The sequence below is a fragment of the Mya arenaria genome, chromosome 15 (assembly GCF_026914265.1).
Source record: "Mya arenaria isolate MELC-2E11 chromosome 15, ASM2691426v1".
Classification (NCBI taxonomy): domain Eukaryota; kingdom Metazoa; phylum Mollusca; class Bivalvia; order Myida; family Myidae; genus Mya; species Mya arenaria.
The window spans coordinates 25,112,896-25,139,165 of record NC_069136.1 but is presented as its reverse complement, the minus strand read 5'-3'; the positions used below and the strand labels follow the sequence as shown (position 1 = coordinate 25,139,165).

General features: G+C 36.1%; 1 protein-coding gene and 1 long non-coding RNA gene across 2 annotated transcripts; both read left to right on the top strand.

Moving 5' to 3' along the window:
- The first annotated feature begins 1,633 nt into the window (after nt 1-1,633).
- Nucleotides 1,634-23,540, top strand: LOC128219227 (uncharacterized). Its single transcript, XM_052927040.1, has 3 exons — nt 1,634-1,861; nt 3,410-6,388; nt 18,893-23,540. The coding sequence occupies exons 2-3, from the start codon at nt 3,443-3,445 to the stop codon at nt 21,836-21,838; spliced, it is 5,892 nt and encodes a 1,963-aa protein (XP_052783000.1). The 5' UTR covers nt 1,634-1,861; nt 3,410-3,442; the 3' UTR covers nt 21,839-23,540.
- LOC128219761 (uncharacterized) lies at nt 12,302-16,705 on the top strand. The gene is made up of 3 exons (XR_008258650.1): nt 12,302-12,396; nt 15,834-15,947; nt 16,322-16,705. It is a non-coding gene; the product is annotated as an uncharacterized LOC128219761 (long non-coding RNA).
- Nucleotides 23,541-26,270: the final 2,730 nt, after the last annotated feature.

Here is a 26,270-nt window from a genome sequence, read left to right as displayed (position 1 = left end):
GGAAAGTGGCGTAGACCCAAAAAGTTACCATATCACGAACGCAAATGTATAAAATGCGGGGTATTGGAAGATGAATTTAATTTTGTTTTGGAATGCGATAGTTATAAATTAAAGATATCAGGAAAAATATATAAACAACTACTTTTGGCGTAATCCCAAGTTTCTTCAAAAAGTTATGCAATTGATTAATAGTGAACGTTCAGTCGAATTAAAGAATCTTGCCACATTTACTTTCAAGGCTTTTGAAAAAAGACGCCACTAAGTATATGACTGACGTGCTTTTACCTATATGTTTTGAATCGAAAACATGTTGTCTCTCCGGTACGACATGAAATTCTTCCTTCAAGTAAGCCTCATATTGCTATTTGAAGATATTATGTAAACTTACCATGCCAGATGACATCTTGCCGTACCAGTATATTAGTATACGTTGTTGTTAATTCTGCTATGCCATGGATCTTGTTAGATTTGGTTGCATAATAAAATCTTCTTCTATGTACATTAGGCAAATCCTCATTTGACCCGGTTTACGGAATAGTACTACAGGGCTTTTCGTCGTTTACTTTACTACCACATTAAGCCACCTATTAATGTTTCTTTCTGCTGGTTTTGACAGTATTTACGTCAAGTAAAAAGATAGTGGTCTAGATTAGAATGTCAATTGTTTGAACCTTTACAAACAATATGTTAATCATGATAAGAAACTGTGCAAGAAATCTTCCATAATTTAATTTATGATAAAAATAATTATTATAATAAACAATCAGCTAAATATTTAAGAGAGGAAGACAAATGCATTTGTTTGAAAATGACTTGTATTTTTTCAGTTTATAATATAGTTTTGAAATGCAGTATTTCGATACGCTTCAATTACATCACTAACATATACTGACAAGGTTAAAGTGACTCGTTCATGTTTTAGGACCAAATTGAAATAGTTTTCCCAGTAATGCATCGAAACACACTTTTTTTATCATTATTTCACTCTATGATATCGAATTTGCACATAAAAATACAGTTATAGCATAAAACGGGATTTTTGTTTTAGTGTGGTTTGAACCCACGCCGGTAAAGTCAAGAAAAAAACAACAGCCGGCTAGTCCACACAGCCACCAGGACTTTAACAAACCTGTTGACCTGTTAAGGGTACATTGATAACACCACGTGATAATTTCAATCAAAGGTGTTCATCACATAGCTTGATCGCTAAAATATGGCCCTTCAGTCCTTTAATTGATATTGTTTAGAAAAAGTCATTTCATTTTTTTTTCAAGTTATACTCTTAGAAATTTATTGAAATGTCATTTTATCATTTTTTTTATATTTTTAAACAATATCAAAGGACTGAAGGGCCATACTTTAGTGATCTGGCTATGTGACGGACACCTGTGGTCGTAATTTTAAATCGCTAAACGCTAATGAAAATTGTGGTCTTTTAAGTCGATATTTGAGCAAATATCAATCAACAATTGCTGAAGGGTTCCAGCTTTTTGTATTTTTGTTTTAAAGCTCCTTATGATATTCCACACTTTATTTCGCAATTAAATAATGCTATTTATAAACCATGAGCGAGTAACTTTAACGTGTTCATCTATACTTTCGCTGTTTGTCTGAACTTTTGACCTTGTGATAGCAGAAGTGAGAAAGATGAAAATGGCGTGTGTGTATGATGCGGAAGTGAGGGAAACTTTAAGCGTAAAACAATAAGGTTTAACGGATTTAAATCAATACTTTCATCCAATGTGTTCCAAGTTCGGATCATGAACCTTCTTTGTAGATCTTACGATTTGTAAATCTCATCTCTGGATTCATAACATGTAGTTAAACCTTGAAACATCAACTTGACAAGTGGGTCAAACAGGTAAACACGTTTTCAAGTTTGTATTCTAATATTAAGATACAATTACAACATACAACATGAAATAAACAAATCAAACGTTTTCCGTGTTTCTAATGTTTATGATGTGTATGATTACGTGTATATGCCCAACATTTCGGTCATTAGCTATACATACAGGGGCGTAACTAGGTATTCTCCAGCAAACTCCTAACCCGTAAGGCATATTGAAGCCAAACTTATTATTGACCTTCAAATATCGATAGTCCGCTCATGTGTACGTGCGTACGATTTCAAAATCATCCAGCAGGTACGCCCACAACATAGCTTGTCTGTTGATTGGTGAATATAGTTTCCGGCAATATAAACAGACAGATGTACTGACTTCACTTGACTTGCCAATGGGGTGAATTTTGCCCCCACCCCCACCCCGTGTCTTTTTGACGCGTTAATATGGACATTGAAAAAAAATGATATTGAGAATAAAATGCCACGTTATTGTATTGGAATGTACATAACACACTTTAATGAAGAAAGTTACTAACATATATATTATATAATAATCAATAGCGTTTGCAGGCGCGTAGCTGCCTATACGCGAGTACGCGGCTGAATCCACATAATTCTGACAGAATTAATCAACCAGAGTTGCAGTATGCGTACTTGACTACATGGCCATAACACTGTACATTTTCCAGTAATAAATAAAGCACCTCAGAACGCCCTGAATGCACCATGGTTTTCAAAATTTTCCGAGTGGCATGCCTCGCCCCCCCCCCACACACACACCAACTCCCGATAGCACAATTATAAATCCACAAGAATAGAGAGATAGCTACGCCACTGATATGTGATATTTTGTTGCAGTTAAATCAGGGAAATGATCACTTAAAAGAAATCGCTTGATCTTTAAAAACAAATATTGTAAGACTTTCAGGAAATAACATTTAAACTGTACGAGGTCAAGTTTCACGATTTCATTCTAAAAAAAAATAAAATAATTAGCTAGTGTGTGTTTAATAAAATTGATAACTTCAAAGTATCAGCTGCAATAGGAGTTCAACTGTAAATGTGTCACAAAGAAAGACTTAATTGACACACTTGGAAATAAAATAAATAGATCAGACATACACATGGTACCCTTAAGCCCTTGTTTGATACACATGCCGAGTAATTTCAAAAAGAAAATTGAAGTAAATAATGAAATGATATTTAAAACAGGTTATTTCTTTATTTGTTTCATTTATATCCCCCGCGGAGGATAATTTCGACATATAAGTGGCCTTTTAGACTAGTGACGTTTAAATACAACTTGGCACAAATAAAAAAATTCCGGAACAACTGTTCGCTAGTAAATACAGAGTCATTTAAACTAATATTGCTGAATTGCAGCTGCAGCCTAATCTCTCTTGGCAATGACCTAGTTGCAATAAATTTTGGTGAAAGGCTGTTCAAATGTAGACGTCTACTAAACTATATATATTAACATCTTTGTACAAATTTTAAGGCGTCTTAATTGGCCTTTATTAATCGTCAAGGGTATATACAACCTACGTACAATTCTATTTGCAGAGTTGAGGACACGTTCATCGTCCACGTATAATCATGGCAGAAGGCCAGGACAAAGTAGATGAAAACTTGCGTATACTAGGCGATGAATTAGCTAGGATCAGGAGAGACCTAGACTTACATAAACACCTTGGTGAGGTGAACGCCACCAGATTAATTCCATCTGAAGAAAACAATGCAGAACAACTAGGGTGTCACGGAGACGCTTTATCAAAAAATGGAACTGAAAGTGTCTGGCGACCAATTAAGTATAACCTTGCTGTTCTGAACGACACCATATTAAACCCAGCTGGAGACAACAAGGCAAAACAACTAGGGTGTTACGGTGATGTCTTATCAGAAAATGAAACTGAAAGTGTCTGGCAACCAATTAAGTCAAAATTTAAGAAAGAAGACTTAGCGGCTCTTGCAAAATCTGCTCAGATTCTACCGCTGGCAATAAATATGATCAAGCCTGACTTTCTTGAAAGGAGTTTTTATGACTATGTGGTGGGCACAGACAAATCGTGGTCATCATTAGGACTTGAAGATTTGGATGCTGATGAATTTAACTTGTTTGCAAAAGCGTTGGTTAAAGGATATGAACACCGTCGAAGGATTCGGCTGATGGTAGTTGGCATTCAGTCAGTCGGAAAAACGTTACTTGTTAATAATTTAGTCGATAAAATACACGACAAAGAACATTCACAAAGTACAGAAGGAATCGACGTACACATTTGTAAATCTGATACCAGCAATAAGTGGATAAAAGTTGATAAGTCAGAAATGTTTGGGTTTGCGGGGAGAATAAGGAATGCTATGTTCGAAAATCAAAATAATGAGGAAGGCAATGCACCAACAGCGGAAAATACCTCCCAGGTTGTGGTAAAAGAGAAACTAAGATCTCAACATGATGACTATTTTATGAAGGCATTCATCAAAGAATTTGGACAAACAGTGCTAGATTTGGACAATACACAACCACCAATGGTCAATCCACCAAACAACAACAAGCAAATCGTTTCTGTGTGGGATTTCGCGGGACAGAATCTTTACTATTCGTCCCACCATTTCTTCCTTAACAGCCGCTGTATTTATTTACTTCTTATGGACATGACTAAAGATTTAGATAGTAGGGTGGAAGAAGGATATTCACAGTCTGGCTTGTTTCACCAAGACTTCACGTATTTAGATGCCTTTAGATTTTGGCTCAATTCCATACATATGTACTGTTCAACCGAAGCTCAAAATCATATTGTTCAACCAACTATCATTTTGGTTGGAACTCACAGAGACCAGATGCCATGTAGCGAGGAACAGAAAGAAGAAGAAATGGAAGAGTTCTTTGAAAGAGCTTTGGAGACATTAATAGATACACCAGTGTTGCAACATGTACATGACAAGAAATTTCTTGTCAACAACCTTGAGCCTGACGACCCAGTCTATTATCGAATAAGGGATGAAGTGAAACAAATCGCAGAAAAGCAACCTTACTGGAATGAAAAATATCCGACAAGTTTTGTACAACTGGAAAGTGCATTGGACTCATTGCGTGTAAACGGCAAAGAGGTTGTGACTTTACGTGAAATCGAAAAAGCAAATGAACAATCTGTTAAACCTGTCGATGCGGATCAATTGCAGTTGTTTCTTCAGCTAGAACATATGTTTGGAAACATACTCTATTTCAATACAGATGAGTTGAAAGACAGCATTGTTCTTTGTCCACAGTGGATTATTGACGCATTTAAGTGCTTTATTACACACAAACGTGGAAGAACGGAAAACACGGCACTTCGAAAGGAATACAGAGAATTTGCTGTCATAAGGCCGAAGCTTTTGGAAGAAATTATTGAACGGAGCCCGGAAAATGTCCGAGCACATGGGGATGTTGTTGTAAAGTACATGGAACATCTCAACATCTTGGCCAAACCAGTACTGTTAGAAATGTATGAAGGCGATGAAAAAGATAAGTCCACACATGCTTTTGAGGGAGGAGAATTCAGAGTTGATTCAGACAGAGACAGACTAGAACTCAGCTATAATGTAAAAATGTTAGATTTTTATATTGTTCCTTGTCAGCTTAAATCCATGCCAGATACAACTATTTTGGATGAGTTAAAGAATCCACACAATTGGCTCACGACACAAGCTCTGTGCTTCGTTTTCAAAGACAAATTTATGCCTCCAGCTGTATTTCACCGACTTCTTGCAGCCAGCATTCGATCTTGGGAAATTGCTAAATACAGTACAGACGCACGTGAGCAGACACTGCTGTTTAACGGCATCGGGGTGTTCAAGACATCACCCCTCTCGCAGTTAAGCATGTGGTATCAAGATCACATTATTTACGCCAGAATGGCATTCATGTCTAGCCAAGATGACCCGGAGAAAGCAATAGATGGATACACCTGCAAAACAGTTCGAAAAACATTATACAAAACTCTAACCGCTATTCTTGGACTCATGCGGCGATCTCGATCAGTCAAAGGTGTCTTACCTTTCGAAGAGTACGTTCAATGTCCGAGGGTGAACACACATAACCATGGGTTATTTAGAGTTAATGATTTCATCATCGAAGACGAAAAGACTTGCAGTGACCATCATGCACTTGGCGAGGCGCATGTTATCACAAAAGCGGATATTCTTGGTAGTTGGTACAAAGATGCGTTGGAAGATATGGGAAAGTTAAAGAAGCAAGACGAAGACGTAGAATTAGACAGAGTGCCGGAAGATCGAGAACTGTCTGTTATTGCTAGAAAGCTTGGAACCAGCAAAGACATTTGGCTTCTTGGCGTTGAGCTTGGTATACCACAAACAACGATGCAAACGTTACAACGTGAGCATAGTAGGGAATCGAGGGATGTGTTTGTTTACCACATACTGTACGAGTGGAAACGAAGAAGCCGAAAACCGTATTTGTCGGTTCTCCGCAAAACCATTCTTGCGGTGTTCAGAAATTCACAGATTGATCTTGTGGACATGTTAAAAGGGAGAGATGTCGATTAATGCCTCCATAAACGTGAACGGATTTGTATTAGGCTGCCAAGATGAAAGTACCTCGGAAATGGATTATCACTACTTGCTTTATATAAACATGCCACTTATTCGTGTATACATTTATCTATTGAAAGTTAAACAGTTCATCCGTGACTTTCATAAAATACAATAATATTGTGTTGTTAAAATATTGTGTTTTTTTTGTACCGTTGAATTATTAGGCAACGTTCTATGGTATATAGTCATTTTTTTATTCTACAGTCTGCAAATGAACTTAGCATTTGAAGGTTTAGGAGCATTGAATGAACTTCGCATTTGAAGATTTTTGAGCATTGAATGACGGCCGCCTTAATCTACGAAGTGAATTTCGAATCAAGAGCAACATCTATAGCCTGTCAATCAACCTCGAACATTAGTGTTTAAGCGCTTGAAACTGCCTGCCAAGGAGTAGGCTCATACACCCCCGCAAAGGATCCATACTGTTTGAATTATTTTACATCAACCGTAAAGCGAAGCCGTAGTTTATTATTTTTGTAGTGCCGCAAATTTACAGTTCGAAATCGCTTTCTGAACGTTACAAATAGACATACATTGAATTGATTCTCTTCGTTGCAAAACGTAATTTTGATCGTGCTTTTATAGACTGTTTAACGAGTAAGTGGTTTGGTGAGTTTATTTGCAAACAGTAGCTCCTATTGTATATTCTACATCAGCTAAACTTAATGTTTTTGTACAGAAGTGATAAAAGGTGAAATGAAATTTACTTTATTGTACCAGAATAAATGTAAATTTATGTCTGTGTCACTTGCGTAGCATGGCCGACTTAAAGGCACCATGTTGTCTGGCGTCGTCTGAGCCCTCACATTTCATGTTTAGTATTTGTAATGTCCTATTAAAAATTCACCCAATTCACCTTGATCTTTCTTTTATGCAAACATTTGTTGTCCAATCCTTGTCAAAAATTGACCATATGTACTTGTTAATGTTCTCTATTAAACCTTGACATTTGTTATCCAATTGTTTTCATACTAGGCTACAATGTTCATGGGCAAAGTATACCAGCTGAGCTTGATTAACAGACATATCACATTATTTACTCGAATTTTGCCCCTTGATGTGTCTTAAAGTCTCTTTCCTCTCTCTGACTTGAGCATTTTTTAATCCAATCTTTACCAACTAGGTGGCAATGTTTATGATCATAGTATTTCGACTGAGTACGGTCTGTCTAAACTCTAAAGCCTTGTTTTCACTGTCCCGGTTCTGGTCATGGTATCTTCCGTCGAAAACTAGCCGGTATATCGGTCGAATCCGCGATGATCCGGGACATTTCCCCCTAAAGAAAATTGCATTCTCATATTCGCGTTGCTGTCCCGGAGTGCCCCGGTTTATAATCTGAATGCCCCCGTTTGTCCCGGTTTACCCCGGTCTGGCACGGTGGATTTACGGTGTCGCGCCGGTGATTTTCCCGGTCCACCTGATGTTACCCAGGTCGTGCCCCGGTACCAGCCGGTGACGCCCCGATCATGTCCGGCCCTGCCGGTCCGACTCGGTAGATCCCCGGTCGTGCGCCGGTCAAGCCACGATGTCTTCCAATGTCACCCGGTTGTAACCGGATAATATATATATATATATATATATATATATATATATATATATATATATATAAACAGAGACAGGCATATATTAGCATCAGTTGTTTTATCGTCCGTCGAATAAGAAGCATCTATAGTAGCATCTTAAAATTCATACTAAAGAACGACCCGCCTGTTAGAAAAAGTGTGATAAAGAATGCACTAGATGGCACCATGCGTCCAACGTCCGATGACGAATCGATTTGTTAGCCAACACCTCCACCCCTGGGAAAGTATTCACCTGAGCGTAAATCACCATTAATGTACCGACGCAGCATCGACAGAACAAAGCGCCAGAAGGTGACAAGACCAAGAACCCACTTGCGACCCATTTAATCACACTATTACACTATTAATACGATACACTAAATGAAATTAAATCATATTTTTTATATTACTCACCTCGGGAATGAAGTTGGAGATGTTATTGTAAGGCACCCTGAATGCGTACACAAGTGAGTGGTAATTGTCTCATCTGGCTAGGTATCGCCAAGTGATGGCCATTTTAAGATCTGGCTCAATAGACTTCATGTACTATGTATTTTGTTTGGGTATTCGATGCAAACACCCTAGTCTTGACTTTCATTTCACCCCGATCACCGATAAAGATATACATTGACAGGTTAAATTAAAACAAGTAAAGATTTTGATTCCTCCCAAACAAATCATTCCTGTCAAAACACTTTAAAAGTTTGTAAACTTATGCACATCTATATTACAAACAGAAAACAACGTGTCAAACTTGGTCAAATTACCAGTGAGTGAGACTCCATCCTGGAAGGCGTGCCACAAGGATCAATATTAGCGCCTTAAGTCTTCAACATCTTCCTCAATAACTTTTTCTACTTCATCAATAATGCAGCTTTGTATAATTTTGCAGATGACAATACTCTTTCTCTGTGTGATAAAAATCCTGATGTTGTTAAGACAAGTCTTGAAGAAGAAAGTAACATTTTGATAATCTGGTTTGCTTCCAATCAAATGCAGGCAAAGCCTGACAAATTTCAAGCAATTTAAGTTGGCTCAAAGTCTATTAAGGAAATAATACAATTCAATACACTTAATCACACCATTGTTTGTGAATAGCAAGTTAAACTTTTAGGGGTTGAGGTAGATAGTTTATTAAATGTTGATGCCCATATTTCTAAAAAGTTCAAAAAACCAGCTACGCAACTGAATATCCTTCAAAGACTAAGCAAATTCTTGACAACCAATAGTAAGCTCATTATCTTTAAATCTTTTATCCGATCCAATTTCAACTACTTCCCTGCCGTTTGGCATTTTTGTAGCAAGACCAACACAGAAATATTAGAAAAAAAATCAATACAGAGCTTTAAAAATTGTTTTGAACGATTACACGTCAACCTACGAAAACCTTCTTCATAGAGTTCAATTGCCAACATTACATCTGAGAAGGATAAGAAACATCGATATTGAAACTTACAAATGTCTGTATGCTATCTCACCAGAATATTTTCAAAACCTTGTAGCTTTTAAGATGTGTACTTTTAAACTCAGATATGAACTGTGTAGATGTGCCATCAGTAAGAACATCTAAGTATGGGAACAACTCTTTCCGCTTTGAGGCCAGTCAGGTATTGAACAGTCTCCTAAAAGAAGTAAGGTGCCCTCAAAACTACCTGGAATCTTTAGAAGGCTGATCCGCATCTGGACAGGTCCCTCTTGTAAATGCTCAATGTAAAAATAATATTTTATTGCTTTAAAAAACTTAAAAAAAGAAGAGAATTATAAGATGTTTCACTGAATATATTTTATCCTTTGTATCAACGGTAAAGGAGTTTCGTTTTCAGTGGCATGGCCTACATCCACTTGACAAGATATGGCATTCAAATACCAGAAAAGATTTCAGCGGACATTTTGAATACGATAAAAAATAATCATATTAAATAACTATGACTAATATCTATTTATGATTGTTTCAATTTTACATAACATCTGTCGGTCACATACACCTTCTTGTGTTTTATTTTTCGGCAAGTACTTTGTTTAGGTGTTACGAGATGGCACTTTAAATTATCATTCTTACCTTTCATTCCAGTAGTAGGTGCTGATATTGTCAGGACTGGTCGCGCAGAGGTTTCGATAGTTACCTGTAGGTAGGGATTGGCCCAACCATGGGATCAACAATGTCTTTGTATGCTACTATTTCTGATAATATCAGCAAAATCTAGAAGTATTTAAATTACATGATAAATATAAGACCCCTATAATTAAGCAATACTTTTTAAAGATTTTTCCTATCGAGCTAGATTAAATATAACATTTGACCAACTACACATTAATGTACCATGATGTAATCCTAATGTATATAATGCTACTTACAATTTTGCTATTTAATTGTTTACGATTATCCTTTAAGTTATATTATTGAAAAACAAACATTTAACAATGTTAGATTGCCCGTATAGCCTGAAAAACTTGTTGATGTTATCGCTGTTTTCAATGCTCTAATTCATCTTACTTTTTGTAATGTACGCATGAATATAATAACGAACGGTTTTTGTTAATACTTGTTCCAATATTTGTTCATTTTTGGAACATCCTAGGATCAACCCGAGTGAAGTTTCGGAACGATCGCTCATCTTTAATCCGTAGTTCGTCTAGAAGTCTGGAGTAATGCCCGAATTGAAATCTCCTCTGTAACCAAGAAAGAACCCAGACTGTCTTTTTATGTGTCTTCGTGGGTATCGTCTGATGTGTCATAACTGACCCCTTGCATTCACTAAGGTGCAAGCTGTCTGCTGATGGCTAACTGTAGATAACAGTCTACCAACTCGGTCTGTATCCTTTGAATCATCTTGCTGATGATCGAGGGTCCCAACTTATACACACGGAGAATTATCCGGGACTAACCGTAACTACACCCTGTCTGATCGAAACTTTGCCGTCTGCAATACCGTCGTGGAAACGTGATGATCCGGCATAAACACTGACAGTCCGAGCCAGTCCGTAATGAAAAGAGAGTCTACCGGCCTCAACCAACAGCATGCCGGCACACACCGTTTCATACCTTCTGCTAAACCGGCTTAGATCGTGTAGGTCCCTAACTCAATAGGGGCAAAACGGGACATTACCGGCAAACGCCGGACTTTTTCCGGCTTAACTCCGGGGCTCACGGTATGTCTACTGTGAGTGAAGTATTCCCAAACCGCCCCGGATTACCACGGACTATCACGGAAGAGCAACGATAGAGCTACGGAAGAAACCCGGTACTGCGCCGGCATTTATCGGCGTTGTGTCGGACATGATGAACACCGGTTCTTGCTGTTCCTCACGGTTGTTCCAAAAATAAAAAAAATAAACATCCGGGACGGTCAGCCGGTTCATCACGGATCATCCCGATGTACTTCGGTGCCGCCACGGAAGTCTTCCCGGTTTAACACGTTGTACCCCGGACCATCATCCGGGACGTACCGGGGCGCCAAACCGGGACATTGAGATCTAGGCTTAAAGGAGAAAAAATAATGATAATTCTATGATTATGTTTTTTCTTAATTTCAATCTCTTAATTTGGCCAGGTTTCAGGTATACACCAAAGATTCAACGGAATAATTATTTCTCTCTCTTTGAAGGGCTTGAGCTGACATTCATAATTTACAACAACAATCAGTGAGATTAAACAGAGAAATTAAAACAAGGGCAAATAACTTGAGTCATAATTTTAGATTCTCAACCATGATTTTTAAACTACGTTGCAATCAAGTTCACAGTTTAGACATAATGATGTATAATGTTGTGACAGAATAATGCATTAATATATATTATAATGTACAAAGTAAGTCAGGGACCCGAAGACCAGTGGCAGGTCAAATCTACAGAACAGCATGCATCATATGTCTAAAGGGATCTAACTTGTTAAGTCTCTGTACAGTATAAACTGTAAGTATCAATAGACTTACATTTAGGTCTACGTACTTGATATTTCTACAGACTGCCCTGTACTAGGTCATTCCATGGAGACCAGAATTTGGACCTTGGAATAAACAAGAGTGCCGCGAATTGCATGCCAACGCTCGTCTGTTGTTGTTTCAGTCAAATGAGGCTTTGTATATATTTATTAAAAGCCGGAGCAATGGACTTGCTATACATGTGTGCATTGTGTATGACAACATGTGCATAATGTTTTATTTGAATATATTAAGTGTATCAAGTTTCATTTGAAAATCTTGAACGGGGTTTGAGTTGTGTATTTGCAGATACGTGCTAACGATAATTGTGCATGATAGATCGACATTACTTCCTGTATTACTCATTAGGATTAAAACAGAAAATGTGGAATTCCGACATAAAAGGAAATACCACTCAAATAGAAACTACGTTGAGTTTGGGCAAGTTGTGCGGTCCTTTTTCGGGGCTATACAAGTAAGAATTATTTCTGATATATTTAAATTTTAATAGTTAAACGTCTTAATTAAAAGCATGAGTGTTGGTCCTTATTTGGGTCAATAGTTTAAACATAATTATCTTATTCATCATATATCATCATCAAACATCAGATTAAAACATTAATATTATGTTATACGAGTATTAACATGCTGTATTGAAACAGGTTAGGATGGAATCAATGCTGATAATTTGTATCTACGTCAATAAAATCAGTGTGTGTATATCACGTGATAAATTGCGTCATAAATGCTACGTCGGAAGGCAATATTTTGCTTCGATTGAAGATTTAAAACAATGATAACTTTTCATTTTCTTTACTATTTTTTTGAAACATAGCGCAGTCTATGCCGCTTACGGAGCGGTCAATTATCACCCTGTTACATATTTACAAAGAATTTTGCATTACAGATTCTATTTCCTTTCACTATTTACGACATACGAAGCCTGCTAAAAAACCGTACCTGCATGATAACTTAATATTAGATGCATAAATACATTATATTATAAACGCAGATCAATTGTTGAACTGGATTTAAACATAAACAAATTAGTGGCTGTGTATGATGTGAACATAACTATTATTGTGATGACGTTATAACATCATGAGTGCGTTTTATACTTGTAAACAAAACTTTTTTTTATATTTCTGGTATTATAACATCAATATTTTGTCAAAAATGAAATATTTTTGACAAAATATTGATGTAATAATACCAGAAATATAAAAAAGTTTTGAAGTGCTCAAGGTGAGCTATTGTGATCGGTCTTTGTCCGGCGTCTGTCCGTCAATCCGTCCGTCCGTCCGTCCGTCTGTCAACAATTGCTTAAAAACTTCTCCTCTGAAACTACCTGGCTAAATTCGATGAAACTTCACAGGAAGCTTTCTTGGGTGACCATCTACAAAACTACAACAAGGGGTCACGATTGATCAACAAAAACAACAACAAAATGGCCGACTTCCTGTTTTGCTTTAAAAAAAACATCTCCTCTGAACTACCAGTCCAAATTCAATGAAACTTTATAAGAAGCTTCATTGGGTGACCATCTACAAAAATACAACAAGGGGTCATGATTGATGAACAACAACAACAACAACCACAACAACAAAATGGCCAAAATGTTAAAATCTGATAATTATGTAAAGTTTACTCTTGAAACAAGGGCAGCAAGTCAACTGTTTTCTTGTGAGAGATACCATGGAATTTGGGTAAGAAGTCATTCCCACCCATGCTCAGAACCAGTGCTAACTTTGTCATTTCAATGAATGACAAAATTTCGGTGATGTTGTATATGTGATAAACATTTCCAGGCTTCTTTAATACGACGTAAACCTTTTTGGTGAATAATTGCTCTTCATCACGTGGCCAATGAGAGGATACTGCAAACATGTGTAGAACAACAGCGTCTATGTCACCAGAAGTAACAATGCTCACAGCAGATTCATTCTCATTAAGCAAATGTCTGTAGTGCATCAGGCAGTCTATTTGTGCCCTTTATGCTTCTCCTTTTGTTTGCCGAACATGTACTTTTAATACTTCAGTTTTTGTTGGCAGATTTGGTGAAAAAAACAGCTCTTACTGGGTTTGTGTATACACTGTTTGGATGCAAACATGTACCCCTTTCACAGGAAAATTTTGATACATGTAATTCACTGTCGATGTCAACTGTTATACTTGCAGGTATCTGAATTTTACCAACATGTTTAGCCAGGTATGTACTTATCAATTGTTTTCCTTCCGCTGATGTTGTTATTGTCTTCTTGGCAAACTTATGTGTGCTCAGAATATCTTCACCTGTTTTCAAATGGGTGATGCTAAAGTCAGGTTTTGTTTGTCGTTGTTCCCTTGTTGCAGATTTAAAGACATCCGGTGTGAACTTGTACTTTTCTTCACAAACAACAATGTTGCGAATTTTTGGAAAACTTATTTTCGTTTTCATGAGAACAGCATTTTCAACATACTTCAGGTACTGTGTGCCTGATGTCGAACTTGTTTTGAATTTGACACCTGCAAACTCAATTGTAGCAACAGAAGCTGACTGCGTCAAATCTTTTGGAAAAGCCTTCTTGTTCAGATGAATAAGATCTTTCGACTCAAACTATTTTTCACAGTTTTCTCTATTGATGTTTTCGACATGCTGGCAATTTTTCAGGAGAATATCTTTCTGATACAGATGATAAGCAGTCATTTTTTTTCATTTCCCGCGTTATATCTTTAACGCGATTCTCTTCTTTCTTTTCTCTTAGTGTTTTATTTGTGTCTGGCCGCTTAATCGCTGTTCTTTTGATTGTTACTCCTTTTGATGCTTTTACTTTTTGAAGAAGCTCCTTCGGGCCATGTACTGATTCAATGTGTGGCTTGTCCGATTTTGAACAACCAAACAAACCGTAACTTGCTAAATGACGTTTGATTAAATATGCACCGATCTCTTCAGTTTTCATGTCTAAGATGGAATCTGGAAGCACTACTTTCCTTGCATCATATACAATGTACACATTGGTATCTTCAGTCAAAGATATTCCACCCTGACGGAGAATTAGACTCACAATTCTCTTTACATAACGGATATCAGTGTCTGACGACTTTACTCCCAGCAGTTCTGCTTGTGTTTTCTGTACAGTCTTCGTTGTATGCCCTTTCTTTGTGATGTGATTGTTTCATGGACTTCATTCATCGTGTCTAGAAGCGACATTCTAGGTACAATTGAAGGCATGGTGGACCTAGAGCGGAAAGCTTTCAGAGCATGTTTATGGCCCATCTCCCTCTGGGTATCAAGAGCAAGATTAACTTTGCTTCCTTCCACAGGGGTGCTAAAGAGCAAAGTGTGTATCCAGTCTCTCCTCCCAGTCTCTCTGCAAAGGCTATTGCACTGACAATATCACAATGACTCATCATATCATAGTGCAATGAAAATGTCCCATTTCTTAAACGTCCATCCAAAAGAAATTTCTCAAATTCCACATGGTCATTTTCATCTAAGCTGTTTTGTAGAATACGCGTTTTCATTGCTTCTTTTCGTTCAGTTGGGAGTGTTTGGAGATAACGGATGAATAAAACAATGTGGAGAGCAGTTGAGAGCCTTCTTATGTACTTAGTTGCCATTTCAATATGCTCCAATTTTCCACTCTTGAAACTCCTCATCCCGCATGTATTTCAGTATATGAAGAATGCCTGCATCCTTATATGCACTGCACAAAATAGTGAGTTTAGATTTTCTCAGATGCAGCGAGGGAGACTCTGGTAAAAATAGCTCATTCTTCTTCTGACTTTCTCTTAACTTAAATAGATTGGCAGCAATCTTGTGGTCTGGAGCAAAGATTATTTTGTCAGTTCTCTCTTCACTGTCTGTCTTCACTAAAACATCATCGAGAACTTCTTTCTGTTTCTTAATTTCATCATCTATTCCAATTGCAGGTGGTGGATGTTTAGTCAAAAATGCAGGAGCTTCATTCTGCCGAAACCCAAAATCATGGAGTGTTTCTTCCAAATGATGTGAATCTCTTTCTTTCACATCATCATCATTTTCAGGTACATCAGCATCATCATAGTCACCTAGAACTTGTAAAATGAACGAGTCCTCAAGAGTATCTTTTCCATATGTGGCAGTACCCTTTACTGGTAAATCAATGATACTGATATTCATATCTGACACATTATATATGCGTTCTGCACCATCATCATGTGATTCTTCTGACAAGTTGTCTATAGTTTGTGAAACTGATGCAATTATGTCATCTTCCTGAAATAATGAATTTCTTAAGTCGTTTATCTTGCTCAAATATTACAAATATATAATAGAAATTGGAAATTATTAGGATATTTTCACTACACCAGAGGCAAAAATGTTTGAAACATTAAAATGATATATCTCAAAATAGCATAAATAATTACCTGCATTTCAGCTATGTGCAAGGACGCCAGTGACACATCAATGGCAGCCATATCATCAACTACATTGACCGAAAGGATATCTTCTGGGGGAAAAACAATTCTAAATAAACAACTGAATACATTCAGCGGTTATTGGAGGATTTTTTTTTTTAATATTATCAAATGTACTTTAATATGGTATTTTTGTTATTAATGTCCTTATTGCGAATAACATTTAAACCATCTCTTGTTATTTTAATTGTGCTCTACTTTTTAACAAAAGGAAACACAACAACAGTAAATTAAAAATACTTAACGCAAACATATGGGTTTTTTTATGTATAAAACATAATTCAACAATATATGTCATAAATGTGAAATGGGCATCAAAGTATTAAAAGACAACATACCTCTTCTGTATTGGTAGATATTCATTTGTAACCTAAACCCAAGACTCACTCAATTCCAGAATATTTAGTTCACATACTGCAATAACGGTCAAGGAACATCTGTTGGATACACACAGTAAACAGCCCAGCAGGGTGCACGCTAAGTGGTGATTAATTGACTGGTTCAATTTCATGGTGATTTCATGGACTGATAAGCCCTTTTCTCAAAATGAGGAGTTTGGGAGGCAATTATCAAAAATATTAAGTTACGTGGACTGCCTGTTGGGGTGGGCAAATTAGTATTTCCCCTTCCATTTGAAGTGCCGAACCCTTAAAGGACGAGCGTTGCTACGGTCAAAAGCTATTTCATTTTTGCAAGAATGTTGTTTTTTGCATAGAGACGGTAGTTATGACATATACCAATGAGCATTCTCCTACGATATTCACGCCAACAAGTGATTGGCCTATAGACAAAGGCTCAAGCTCATTATCGGTGTGTGCGAAAGGGCCAGGCGTTTATTTTACGAGGCGACTTCTAAATTGTTGGTCATTTATTTATTTATTTATTTATTTATTTATTTATTTATTTATTTATTTATTTATTTATTTATTTATATATTTATTTATTTATTTCTTATTTATTTATTTTTATTTATTATTTATTCATTCATTCATTCATTCATTCATTCATTCATTCATTCATTCATTCATTCATTCATTCATTCATTCATTCATTCATTTATTTATTTATTGCATACTTTTCTTGGAACTAACAATTGGGCAAATTCAATAGCATTAACCAATATGACTTATTTTATGGAAGCTGAGACTAAGTCTCCCAAGTTGCTTTTAATGTTTGGTGACATATATATCTGTAACCCTTGCTCTTAGGCTACCAATAGCTAGCTCCACGGTGCCCGGTTGATCACGGCATGTCAATCTCCAGTGTGTGGGTGTTTGTGACAGTAACAGTAACAGCTGAGTCTGTGGGGTGCATCATCTTGAAGGTCCACCCGACGAGGAATTCATGACCCTGTGCTCGGTCTGCATGGCCGGCTCCGTCTCTGACGTCACCGTTTCGACCCTTGCGCGCGTAAACCCATTTCAGACGTGTTAATTAGAAATACAAAAAGGAAATCAGCAAAAACAACACCAGAGGCATATTCAACAACAAACTAAATTAATAAGCATTATACAACTCCATTATCATATTTTTCATTTTTAAAAAGAATTTTCTTAATTATTAATCTACCCTGGGCGGAAATGAGGCACCTTGCGGAAGCTTAAGTACTAAAATACCTGAATTACAAAGCGCATCTTTTCGACTCAGATCCACTTTCTTGTATCTGTTTACATTGTCACTCGGTTCAAGACATTATTAAATACCAAATACAGCGTATAATCATATAATTACATGCCGATGACCACGTGCATTCTGCCAAATACCCACTGAACGAAAATCGATTATGGGAAGAAGTATCAAACGTAACAAACAGCAACTGAATAAGCATTTAAAGTTTACTATTGGAAAAGCAATACAGTAAAGATTTTTATATATATATATATCAGATAATATGCATCACTTTTTTATTTATTTTGTAAACTAATAGCTTAATCTGAAACACACCTTGACTGAACAGCGTCTTGGTTTTTATGACAGCAAGATCATTAGGGCGAATTGATTGTATAGCAAAGAAAAATTAGCCAGTATAAATACAGATGAGCGATAAACAACGTGTGACCTTTACTTGGCCTGGGTTATAATTCATTTAATTTCAATCTGCCTATAACGTCGGTTACTCTGAGGAGTAACCGGAAACATATTAAAATGAGTTACCATATTTGTAGAAATTGCAACTCCGCCAGACCCCCCCCCCCCCTCCCATCACCCCCCATTAACATAATAATATTTTATGTTTAAAAAACTGACTGTTTCAGTCAGCGGGTCAGCAACAACGTCATATGTCAATTAAGTTGTTAAACTGCAATTCTTTACGATTAAACGTGTTGTTTCTTAATGCTCGATTTTTGATTTCTTTGGGTTGTATATATCACATTCGACGTAAGTCAGAACATATTATGTAAAATTTTAAGAGCCGTCTAACTTCAACCTTCTTGAACAAAATACTTATGTTATACACTCAGTACACTCTATTAGTGTCGCGAAAAATAGTTGTATATAAAAGCTACGTACGTTTCTATTTGCAGATTTAAGGAAACCATCAGCTTCAAGGTATAATCATGGCAGAAGGCCAGGACGATGAAAAAGAAAGACGTCGTAGATTAGCCGAGAAATTAGCTAAGACCGGAGAAGCTACACTCCTACAATTTAAAGATCATGCCAATGTGAACTGCCTTAAAAGGCTAGAAGAAAAAGTTTTGGAACAAATACGACGATACGATGATGCTTTGTCAGAAAATGACTATACAGTTGTCTGGAAATCAGTTAAGTCAATACTCAAGAAAGCAGGCGCTATGTTTGGTCCCGACATGGTTACGCTTTTAATATTAGCATTGAAAAATAATGACCATCGTCGCTTTCGTGTGAGGATGTTGTATGAACTGTTGGAGGACAGAGACATGCTGTGGCCATTAGAGGTAAAATTAGTATGTTTAAATGATGAAGCATTTGATCTGTATGCGAAGGCTTTAGTTAAAGGATATGAACACCGTCAAAGGATTCGACTGATGGTTGTTGGTATTCAGTCAGTCGGCAAAACATTACTTGTTCATAATTTAGTTGACAATTTAGATGCATCTCAATATGGAAAAATTCCCGGCGCACAAAGTACAGATGGAATCGATGTTCATATTTGTAAGTCTGATACCAGTAATAAGTGGATTCAAGTAGATAGGTCAGAAATGTTTATATATGCGGATAGAATTAGGAATGCTTTGTTTGACAATCAAAATGACGAGGACGGCAATGCACCAGCAAGGGAAAATACACAGGCTGAATCAAAAGAAAAGTTACAATCACAAAACGATGTATCTGAAAAGGTAGATACATCAGAGATTAGCGTAAGAGAGAATCTGCGATCTCAACAATATAAGGTTCTGACAGCGGAATTGCTACAAGAACTGGGAAAAAGATTGTTCGACTTGGCATGTGCAGAAAACTATGGAAAAACATCGGACAGTCCACCAAACAGCAAACAACAATTCGTTTCTGTGTGGGATTTTGCAGGACAAAATCATTACTATTCGTTCCATCATTTCTTCCTAAACAGCCGCTGTATTTATTTACTTCTCATGGACATGACTAAAGATTTGAATAGTAAGGTGGAAGAGGGATACTCACAGTCTGGCTTGTTTCATGAAGACTTCACGTATCTAGATGCCTTGAGATTTTGGCTCAATTCCATACATATGTACAGTTCAACTGAGGCCAAATATCATAGTGTTCAACCAACAATCATTTTGATTGGAACTCACAAAGATCTGATGGCATGTTGTGAGGAACAGAAAGAAGAAAAAATGGAAGCGGTCTTTGAAAAGGCTTTGGAATCCTTTGTGGATACACCAGTGTTGCAACATGTACATGACAAGAAATTCCTGGTAAATGACGTTGAGCCTGAAGACCCAGTCTACCATCAAATAAGGGATGAAGTGCAACAAATTGCAGAAAAACAACCTTACTGGAATGAAAAATATCCCACAAGCTTTGTACAACTGGAAAAGGCGTTAGACGCTATGCGCGCAAATGGCAAAGAGGTCGTAACATTTTGTGAAATACAAAAGGCTAACCAAGAGAATGTTATGCCTGTTGACGAGGATCAACTACGCCTGTTTCTTCAGATTGAACATATGTTTGGAAATATTCTTTATTTTAATACAGATGAGTTGAAAGACAACATTGTCATTTCTCCACAGTGGATTATTGACGCGTTTAAGTGCTTTATAACACACAAGCATGGGAAATCGGATAATACGGCACTTCGAAAGGAGTACAGGGAGTTAGCTATCATAAAGCCGAAGCTTTTGGAAGAAATTATTGAACGGAGCCCGAAAAATGTTCGAGCACACGGGGATATAGTAGTGAAGTACATGGAACACCTCAACATCTTGGCCAAACCAGTACTTTTAGAAATGTATGAAGACAATGAAGAGGAAATGTCAAGATATGCTTCTGAGAAGGGAGAATTCGATGTCAATTTAGACAGAGACAAACTCGAACTTGTCACCTATAATGTAAAAATGTTAGATTGTTACATTGTACCTTGTCAGCTTAAAGCTATGCCGGATAAAATTACATTGAATGAGTTAAAGAATCCGAGCAACTGGTTCACAACCCCAGCATTATGCTTTGTTTTTAACGACAAATTTATGCCTCCAGCTGTCTTTCACCGACTTCTTGCAGCTAGCATTCGTACTTGGGAAATTGCTAAATGTAAAATAGGCGCAAATGAGCAGACGCTGCTGTTTAATGGAATCGCAGTATTCAAGACATCACCCCTCTCGCAGTTACGACTCTGGTATCAAGATCACAATATTTACGCCAAAACTGCTTTCATGTTTCAAGATGATTCGGAGGAAGAAATAGATGCATACACATGTCAAACAGTTCGAAGAACATTACACAAACATATCATGGCTATTTATAGACTTGTGCCGCAAGCGCGATCAGTCGAAAACCCCATACCCTTCGAAGAGTATGTGCAGTGCCCAAAGTTGACCACGCACAAACATGGCCTGTTTAGGGTTAATGATTTCATCATTGAAGACAAAAAGATTTGCAGTGACCATCATGCACTTGGCGAGGCGCATATTATCACAAAAGCGGATATTCTTGGGAATTGGTACAAAGATGCGTTGGAAGATATGAGAAAGTCAAAAGAGCAAGACGAAGGAGTAGAATTAGATAGAGTGCCAGAAGATAGTGAACTATCTGTTATTGCTAGGAGGCTTGGAAGTAGCAAAGCCATCTGGCTTTTTGGCGTTGAGCTTGGTATACCACAACCAACAATGGAAACGTTACAAAGAGACCATAGTAGGGAATCGAGGGACGTGTTTATTTACCACATGCTGTACGAATGGAAACGAAGAAGTAGAAAGCCGTATTTGTCGGTCCTCCGCAAAACAATTTTCGCGGTGTACAAAGATTCGTCGATTAATCTGGTTGACTTGTTAAAACGATTAAAAAGAAAAAGTGACGACTGAAGCATGCAAAAATGTGAATTTATCTGCATTATACTACCAAGTAAAGAGTGTGCCCATATATATTGAAGTACAGGATATTTGGATTGTTCTGAATTATGAGTATCCGTATTATATTTGAATAACCATACACTTTTTCATTAATTCATGTGTGTAATTAGAGTAAGGACGACCACCCCTAACTGATTCGTTTACCTGTAGTGTAAGCCAAATTGTATTTATGGAAAACATTGTTAAAGGGTAAATTGAAATGAACAATTATCAGTTTATGTCGCCTGAGAAGCATGGCTCAAATATAGGGATAAATATGTTCGGCATTTTGTTCGGCATTCTTGCAGCGTCGTCCACAGCGTCACACTTATGTCCGGTCTCCGACTTTGAAATGTGTTACCTATTAATTTTACTTTTTTATTGGCTAAATATTTCGACTGACATTGTTCAAAAGCCAAATTGCACTATTTAATCCTATTTAGCCTTTTATTTTGTTTAAAAAATAAAACACACTAAACTTGGTAATTTGTTTATGGACCCATATCTCGACTAAGTGCGATCAACAGCTCGATCACAAAATTCACTCAGGAGTTACGGCCTTGTCAAAATTAGACCACTTTAACGGTGTACATTCTCTTACTCAGGCATTGTACACTCTTTGGCAATCTAAATAGCAAAGTGTATAGGCAATATATATTGCGCAAAATTGACATTTTAATGCAAATACCTCCAAGGAGAAAGCTGTAATCTGGCCGGTCATCAAAGTCGGCCAGATTGCAACACCTATCCTTGGATTAAGTTGTTTTAAAATTTATACGGCTGTTTAAGAAGAAATGATGAACCAATTTTTAAACAATCTTTACAGAGCTACTACAGATTCTCTACACAAGCGACATAGTCATTTCGTGGGATTCTATTATTTAATTCGTCTTTAAACATGTTTGTGGTGTCATCATGTGTTCTCTTTGTACATTGTATGGGTTATTGGACTGTGTCCCGTACTTTATTTTTACTAACTATCCAATACTGTTCAATATTTTAATTATGGACAGTCATTGTTCAAATAATGGGCAGTCATTGTTCAAATAATGAACAGTCATTGTTCTAATAATGGACAGTCAGTAGAAATGGTAGTATCGTGTGATTAACGTAGTGTAGAATCAAGATGTGTTTCTACAAACTTGTTACTTATATTTTGTAAAAACATGCCATTTTTGGCCTAGTATGATGAAATTTATTGATTTTATGCAAGGTACGAATTATTCCGAACAGCTTAATTAATGCAAATTTATTTCTTAAGCATTTGAACGTCGTCATAACATTGTAAATATTGTTTCATGATCTTTATTAAAGGTTTAAATTTTGGCTTTTTTGCATACCATAATATACCTTTAAAAATGTAGCTTTCATCATGAAAATTTTTATATAAATATTTACTAATTAGTTGTTAGTCCATCCTCACTGTGTAAGTGAAATGTTAGTGTAATGTAATAGTATATAATCTTAAAGTTTGATGTTAAGATATTGATTATCAGTTCTTTTCTCATGTCTGAGATTTCAAACCTATCATGTTATCGTTGTATATATGTTTAATTTAATGTATTATATCTATCATGTAATGAGGAACACTTTGTGTTCAAGTTACTTAATAAATAAGTTGAATCTTGAATCTTTGAAAAAAAAACAACTTTAAAATCGATTGTTTAAAGGTTTAATAAAGAACCATAAAATGTTCATTTTTTTTTATAAAATTTCGATTTGTAACAACTTAATACCCTATGAAGATGTGACTGAAGTTTGCGCAGCCGTTAGGGAAAAGAACACTGTTTATTTGGTTTATGTCACTGAAAGAGTAGAAAACAAAACAAGATCTTAGAAAGTTAAAAGTTTCCATATTTAGCGAATAATGCACAAGGAAATTGTTATATATCCGTAGAGGTTGAATTTTAAAGATCATTAGGCCAATCCTTTTTTATTTTTTGGTTTACAAGAATTTTTGGAAAAAATGTCCACCGGGTGGTCGAAAAAAAAAAAAAAAAAAAAAAGGACAAAAGTCACAAAACATACTCTTTAAGGGTGAAAATCAGAGAACAACATAAAAACATTGAAAATTTATATCATTTACTTGACATTTTAAATTTTAAAACTGCTATTAATGCATGTTTTAATACACTCAAAGTTTCAAAGTTCTAATTTCTAATTAAACACACAGTGAAATCTTACATACTGTGCATATAAAACATCAATGAAATTGACTATAAAACATGTTTACATGTATAAACTACACTTTTTATCAAAGATACATTGACTATTACTCAGCAGGACATTTGTTTAGCTTTAATGGTATGCTAAAGGAAAAGTGAATGCAGAACACTTAAAAACTGACCAATATTAAATTGGAAAAAAAGGGAAGGCAAATTTTACGCTTTAAAATACACAATAATTGCACTGTATTAAGACAATACATTACATTTTCTAAGCATTGTGTCAGTTATTTCAATATTGGAAAATGTCAATAAAGTGAAATAATTTCCAATTTTGTAAATAAGGAAGTAATATTGTATGAAGGCATTGTGCTTTAATATTGTGCAAACAATTCCTGAAAAACTTAAAACCAAACTAGACCTAGATTTGAGTTTTAATAACCTTTACCATGCGGGGTCCTAGTTGTGTGTAACCCAATCCATGCTAAGTCCGAATATTTTCGGACCGGGATATTTACCATGCGATGTTCAGCAAATCCATTTCAAATTCAAATCTTGCAGCAAATTACCACATCAGTACATAAAAATCACATAGCAAAATAATAAATCTAGCATGTGACTTAACTTTATGTACCAATGATAGTAACAGTGAAATCCATAATTATTTATCGGATATTTTCATCTTCTCCCAACTCCGCCATTTTGTGTATCATGCGTTCACAGGGCATCTATACTTCATGATTGTTTATTTTTCATTTTAAAGAGAATTCCTTGGTTACAACAACAAATCTCATTTATAGTGAAATATCAAGTTCATAACAAATTAAAATGGACTTATTCATAATAGTTTTCCGTGTTGTTTTATCTTAATGTTTTGCACACAACTCCTGGCATTAGTAAATGGCATTGACACATGTGTTCAACTCTTTCATTGTTTTTACTATACTATTAACCCAAACATGAATAAACATGTAATCTAGAATAAACACAAGCTTTTACAGTGACTCAATGACAAGTATTTCCAAACCAGTTTGTGATTTAAAATCCATAAACACAACCGACCGAACTTGTGAAACTAGATCACCGGTGTCAACTTAGAAATTTTACTTTCGATTTCACCACTCACACTAAGTGCACTGTTATTTGATATTTAACCATAAAATGTTATAAAATATTTTTCTCGCACATAATTTATAGATATTTGTGTCTAATTATTCGATGGCAGCCGCTGCCACTTATTTTTCATCTATAAACAACACTATTTTCATGACCTAAATTTGCGGGGAAAAACAACAATCACGTGACAGTTATTGTTTGTGTCGGCTGTTAAATTTGCCAATGTATTTTGCTATTGTTATTTTAACAACTCCTGCATATTTAACTTAATTATTTCATACAAAGAGTGACTGCTATCGTCAATTTCGCCATTGCCAACGGCGCTGCCATAACAGTTGACTGGCTCACATGTTATCACTATAAATCGGCGAATACGGCTACGGAACAACAAACCAGTCGAGATCTACTGCATTCGTACTCTTATCTGTTCGTTTTTCTTTCGTTTCGCACCAAAATCAATACGGTCGGGAAAATAATCTTGAAAAAAAAGTGAAATTCATTTTTTTTATTTTTTTTGTACTTTTCGGAAAATTAGACCCGCCGGTTTTGTAAACCAATTTATATAAAAGTAGTGGCCTTATTTTAAATGGCTAAAACAATTTTAAACAAGTATTCACAATTCGGAGAAAGCCCGAATAAAGGTCATTGGAGGTGATTGGTTTTGATGAGTTCAAACATGTTGTCAGCTTGCCTGTTAAAAAACAAAGTAAAAGCTGGCATCACATGCTCTTGAAGTTACGGAACATAGTACACTCTGCAATTATTATTTGGTGAAATCTATATGTTATGTGGTTAAGTATTGTAAAGGTGGTGTTTTAAAATGCATATTTCTAAGCTGTTCAAATTGGGTCTTTGCATGGCATCCTTTATTAGCATATTTAAACCTAGAGAATATTCACTAACAAAATATTTTTTTAATGGCAAAATAGCCACTAGTCTGTTTGTCATATGTTTAGAATGTAGCTTATGTCAGAAAATTGTAAATAAGCGATTAGTATCTTTTCAATGGGTGTGACAGTGTCCAATAAAGTGCGTGCCTCGGACTGTTCTTTCTCTGACATAATTGACAGTTTTCGGCCTTCACCCTTACTTGAAATTATTTTATAACTTTTGTTTGTGATTTA

What these genes read in the sequence shown, in the direction of transcription:
- LOC128219227 (XM_052927040.1), top strand. Translation starts at nt 3,443, where the DNA reads ATGGCAGAAGGCCAGGACAAAGTAGATGAAAACTTGCGTATACTAGGC. An exon ending in TAAAAGGGAGAGATGTCGAT is followed by an intron (nt 6,389 to 18,892) that starts TAATGCCTCCAT and finishes TTGCAGATTTAA; the next exon opens with GGAAACCATCAGCTTCAAGG.